We start from the raw sequence: 4876 nt of genomic DNA, 5'->3' as shown, positions 1-4876 counted from the left end.
TTTCGGGAGCGGGGCCGGCTCCGGCGGCTCGGGGCACGACGGGGGGCGCAGGCGTCTGTCCGTCTGTCCGGGAGCTGCTGCACTGCCGTCCTCTGTGTGAGCAACACTTACCCCCGGTAGGAGGGGAATGCACAGGAATAATCCTCTCCTGAGCACTCCTACTCTTTTTAATCCTTTTCCCCTTAAGGGAATTAAGTCATTTTTCACCCTGAAAATGCCTGCTGGTTTTGCATAGGAAATGAAGACAGACCTTTGCCTTTTCTTCACTTGAAAAGTGGGATGAGAAAGTTGAGTGTTTGTAAACCTTGAATCTCTAGAAAAATATAGTGTAAACATTAAGCACTGGTTAATTTGTAACAGGGTATAGCATAAGGGAGAAGCATTTCTGGAGGGTGAGATCTGGCAATAAGGAAAAACATCAAAACCATCTTTGGGGGACGTTTGCCTGAGGAGTGCACCCCAGAGAAGGAGGGCCTCGGTCTGGCAGGGGGGTTGTACTTCTGCCTTTATTTAATTATAACAATTGGACCGCTTTGCCCTCCTTTTTAAGATGCCTGCATAACGTTTAAGCAAATACTCGATTGCGTTATTGCTTAAAAGTTGCTAAATGCTGGCCGGGGCTCCACATCCACGTAATCCACGTCACGTCAGAGGCCTCTCAGCAAAGTCAGGCTTCGGCTGTCACAAACTCTGCAAGCAGTTCGTATCGCACAGAAATTCTCTGGTTGTTCTGCCTAGCTGGAGCTGTTAAATTTAATTATCTTCTCATAGACTTTGTTATTGCTTTGTGCACCGTTTCATCCAGAACCCCACTCCAGTCCCGGGTGATTAACTTCATGCCTCAGCGAGCCAACGGCAGCGCTGCAGCCCGGCTCGCCCGCTGCCGAAGCTGCGGCTGCAACCCTCGCAAGGAGAGAAGCAGATGCACCGATAAGATAATTCAGATTTCTAAAACCTGCTCTTTGTGTCAAAGTATTTTTAGAGTCTTGGCTTTAAAGTGGAAACCAGCCCTTTGTCAGTACGCTGGATAAAGCCTGGCGACAGCAGAAGTGCCCAGGGGTGTAACACAGTATTTTTATTCTTTAACTCCCCATGACTTCCATGAAGCCCTAAACCAGTCCAGGAACGAGCAGTTTCTTCTGCAACTGGGAGCAGGCACCGAGTTCCTTTTGCTCCCGTGAGGTGACTTACCCATGGGCTGCTCACAACTGGAACGTGCCCTACAAGCTCCAGGAGCAGCCGTAAAAATGCATCATCCCGACCAGGGTAACGGCAGCGCAACCCTGCACATGGCAGCTTCCCCGCTCCCCCTGCGGCTTCAGCCTCCTCCGTCCGCAGCCACGGAATCCTCTGCTCATCGTGAGAGAGAGAAATTCCCCGGGGCCGAGTCACGCTCAGAGCCAGCGCGGGCTCCGGCGGCGCCGAGGGGGCAGGGGGGGTCAGCCCAGTCTAACCCGCTCCCTCTTCCCTTTCCAGGCTTGCCTGCGCTCCTGCTTCCAAAATCACATGATGGAGATCTGTGGATGCGGTCACTATATGTTCCCTTTACCCGAGGGGGTAAATTATTGCAATAACGAAGATAACCCGGGCTGGGGTAAGAGCACGGACAGAGCGGATGGCGCAGCCGTGCAGGGCGCTGGCACGCAGCGGGGCGGGAGCCCACGGGCGTTACTGTTGCCGAAGGGCGGAGGGTCCGTGGTTTTTGCCAGCGTCGGGTCTCCCCGCGGCCGCTGGGGTCAGTGCCGGGCAGAGGGGGCACAATGTGGGTCCTGGCCACAGGCTGAGGGGCCTCGGGTTCCGCGCTGCCCCCGGGCAGAGCTCTCCCCGGGACCTGGCTCCGGCCGACAGGAGCCTCTGGGTACCAAAGGGGGAGACGAGGGGGACACACAGCCCCCAGGCCTCCGCGCCTGCACAGCTCCGTCCCGAAACAAGGCCGGGCAGGGCCCCCAGGCTGCGGGCGGGCACCCGCCCTCTGCCCCTGCAGCTGCCCAGGGCTGGGCCAAAGCCACGGCTGTGGGGCAAGCTGGATCTGCAGAGAATTATTTTTAATGTATTATTAAATGGTCTGACCCTTTTGCCTGGGTTTATCAAGGGGAAGACGGCAAACGTGGGCATCAGGTTCCTACCTAAATATTTTATTAAATGAAATTGCTATAATCCAGTAAGCGTGGTCCTGCTCTAAACAGCTGCTTTGGTTTTTTGTTCCCACCAAACAGCATACTGCTACTCCTCACTGAGATCAAGCATAAGACACAGGCAGATCTGTATTGACTCTTGTAAGGAAACGTGCAAGTGAGTACCGAAGCCGTCCCCGGCGGCTGTGAAGGTGCAGGAGGTTCTGCATTCCGCCTCCCATCAATTCCGACCTTTCTAAAACGGCAGCAAATCCTGCGGGGCTGCTTTTCTGCCTCAGAACTGAAGTCCCAGTGACTTCAGAGACGGGGCAACTCCTGTCCTAACGCTCTTTTCCTCTCTGCAGCGACACGCAGTACAAGATGACCATCTCCATGGCAGACTGGCCCTCTGAAGCTTCGGAGGTAACGCGGATTCCGTGTTTTGAAACACAGTAATAACGACCTGTTCTTAGCCAGGTGAATCACTCGGTATTTCCAGAGCTAATGCCCGGGTAGCCAGCGCCTCTTTCGAAACGACCCATTTTCAGTGTGCAAACAAGCAGGTGGGCTGGGGCGGGACGCGCCAAGGGCTCGCGGGCTCCCTGTGGGAAGAGGAACGTTCCGCTGGGATCGGGGATTACACGGCACAGACCGGGCGGCGTGGGACGGGCCGTGCAGCCCCCTCGGTACCCACATACGCCGCGGGCCATCGCTCGCACGACTCTGCGCTCCAGATGACCCTTCGTCACCTTGAGTTCCCGCAGAGGAGCACACGCGTCCCCCTGGGTGCAGGCAGCGTCCCCGGGCCGTACCCTGCCAAGGACGGGATGTCTCGTGGCTGCGTTGCTTAGATCGAGTTCAAAGATTTCCAATGTGCATCCGATTTATCCCAGCATGTGGCTGCCGAGGACACTGCATCCATCTCCTATAGAAAAACTTGATTTTTATAATAGTAATCTTTAACCACGACCTGGCAGAGCTGCAGCCAGCACAGCCTGAGTGCAGCCCCAGCACAAGAGCACTTGAGCACAGGCAGGAGCTCTGTGGGGGTAAACCGGCCCCTGCCCCGGCTCCTGGGAACGGCCTTGGCCTTGCTCGGGGCACATCAGAGCTCACAGGCTCGGGTCACTAAAGCAAAATGCAGCTGCGGCCCCCCCGGGACTTGCCATCACGAATGCAGGGTCAGACCAGGCTGAGGCAGCGCGGGGAGATGCTGTAGCCCCCAGGTAACCACAGACTGGGAGCGGGGTGGGCGATGCTGGTTGAACACGTTACTCAATATTTTCCCATGTTTTTAATCTGATAGAGCTGGATTAGAACTCAGGACTATGTTACTCCCTTGGGTTCCTGCTCCAGCCGGGGCCCAGAGAAGATGCTTCTGCTCAGTTCTGAATACATTTTGTTTTCTTAGGACTGGATTTTCCATATTCTGTCTTATGAAAGGGATATGTCAACAAATGTGACTCTGGACAGGTAAGTGAAGGGAACAACCACTTTATCTTTTCTGTGGAGCCTGTCAACATTAGATTAACATGAACCCTGGAGATGGCCAGCACACGCGTGTGCTCGTGCAAAGGGAGGACAGATGCACCACCATTAGAGTAACTGCTGACTTAGCCTTTGGGAGACTAAACCCTGAATTAGGGGGGAAAGAGGAGGTTTTTCTCTCCAAGGAGAACACTAGAGAAGCAGGAAATGGTTTCACAGATACTGGCCGACCTGTACAGGTTACGGCCCTGTAACACGGTCTGTGGTGATGCAGGAACACCCAGGAGGGGCCACGGCCCCTCCTCAGCACCCAGGGCAGTGGGGAAAAGCAAAGCAAACAGCCCCAAAGCAGCTTCCAGGTGCCCAAGCGCTTCTTCAGGAGGAACTTCAGAACCTCCTCTTCCCTTCACGGTCAGGGGCACTTTCTAAGTCCTTCCATGTGCCAGACAGAGGTTCCCGGGGACGCCTGTGCGCAGCCCCCGGTGGGGGACGCCCGCAGCCCGGCCCTGCACTGAGCTGCCGTTTGTCCCCTACAGAAACGGGATCATCAAGCTGAACATCTACTTCCAGGAGTACAACTACCGCACCATCTCCGAGTCTGCCGCCACGACGGTGAGTGCTTCACCCCCGGCCTGGCTGCAGGCACCGGGCGAGCAGAGGCCCCGGCTCACGCCGCTCTCCTCCCCACAGATCGTTTGGCTGCTGTCGAGCCTGGGAGGGCAGTTCGGGTTCTGGATGGGGGGCTCGGTGCTGTGCCTCATCGAGTTCGGGGAAATCATCATCGACTCGCTCTGGATCACCGTCATTAACGTCATCGGCTGGTGCAAAGGCCTGAAGCAGAAGCGGGCGCAGGCGCGGTACCCGGACGCGCCCCCGACGGTGTCGGAGCTGGTGGAGGCTCACACCAACCTGGGCTTCCAGCACGAGGACGCGGGCGCCCTCCCCCGGGACGAGGCGCTGCCCCCTGAGCCCGGCACCCCCCCGCCCAACTACGACTCCCTGCGGGTGCAGCCCCTCGACGTCCTCGGGCCCGACAGCGACGCAGAAAGCGAGTGAGGGGCGCACAAGGGCAGGCTGCCCGCGCCGCGTCTGCCTGGCACCGCCTGAGCGAGCCTCCCCCCTCTGTCCAAACTAGAACTGGAAAGCCCTGGCTGTCCTCCCCGCCTGGCGCTGTGAAGAAACCCTGTAATAAACCCCCCAGAGTCGGTGTCTGGCTTCAGCAGGTCGAGCTCGTACCCAGCAGCACGGCTGCGGAACCATAAGTTCCTTTTTTG

At 57.1% G+C, this 4876-nt stretch overlaps 1 protein-coding gene across 4 annotated transcripts in view; it reads left to right on the top strand.

Moving 5' to 3' along the window:
* The window catches only part of SCNN1B (sodium channel epithelial 1 beta subunit), a 13257-nt gene extending 8387 nt beyond the window's left edge, over positions 1 to 4870 (top strand). For 3 of the 4 annotated variants that reach the window (XM_026859347.1, XM_026859346.1, XM_026859348.1), the window contains exons 9-14: positions 1477 to 1594; positions 2217 to 2292; positions 2480 to 2537; positions 3526 to 3587; positions 4139 to 4214; positions 4293 to 4658. In XM_026859347.1, the coding sequence (XP_026715148.1) occupies positions 1477 to 1594; positions 2217 to 2292; positions 2480 to 2537; positions 3526 to 3587; positions 4139 to 4214; positions 4293 to 4658 (756 nt within the window). Of the gene's footprint in view, positions 1 to 1476; positions 1595 to 2216; positions 2293 to 2479; positions 2538 to 3525; positions 3588 to 4138; positions 4215 to 4292 lie in introns of all 4 variants that reach the window. The other variant, XM_026859345.1, reaches the window with a different exon arrangement.
* The last annotated feature ends 6 nt before the right edge of the window (positions 4871 to 4876 follow it).

This window comes from Athene cunicularia (assembly GCF_003259725.1).
Source record: "Athene cunicularia isolate RWA chromosome 14 unlocalized genomic scaffold, athCun1 chr14_part2, whole genome shotgun sequence".
NCBI lineage: Eukaryota > Metazoa > Chordata > Aves > Strigiformes > Strigidae > Athene > Athene cunicularia.
Note: the sequence above shows the minus strand (reverse complement) of the source record. Positions and strands in the feature narration are given on the sequence as shown.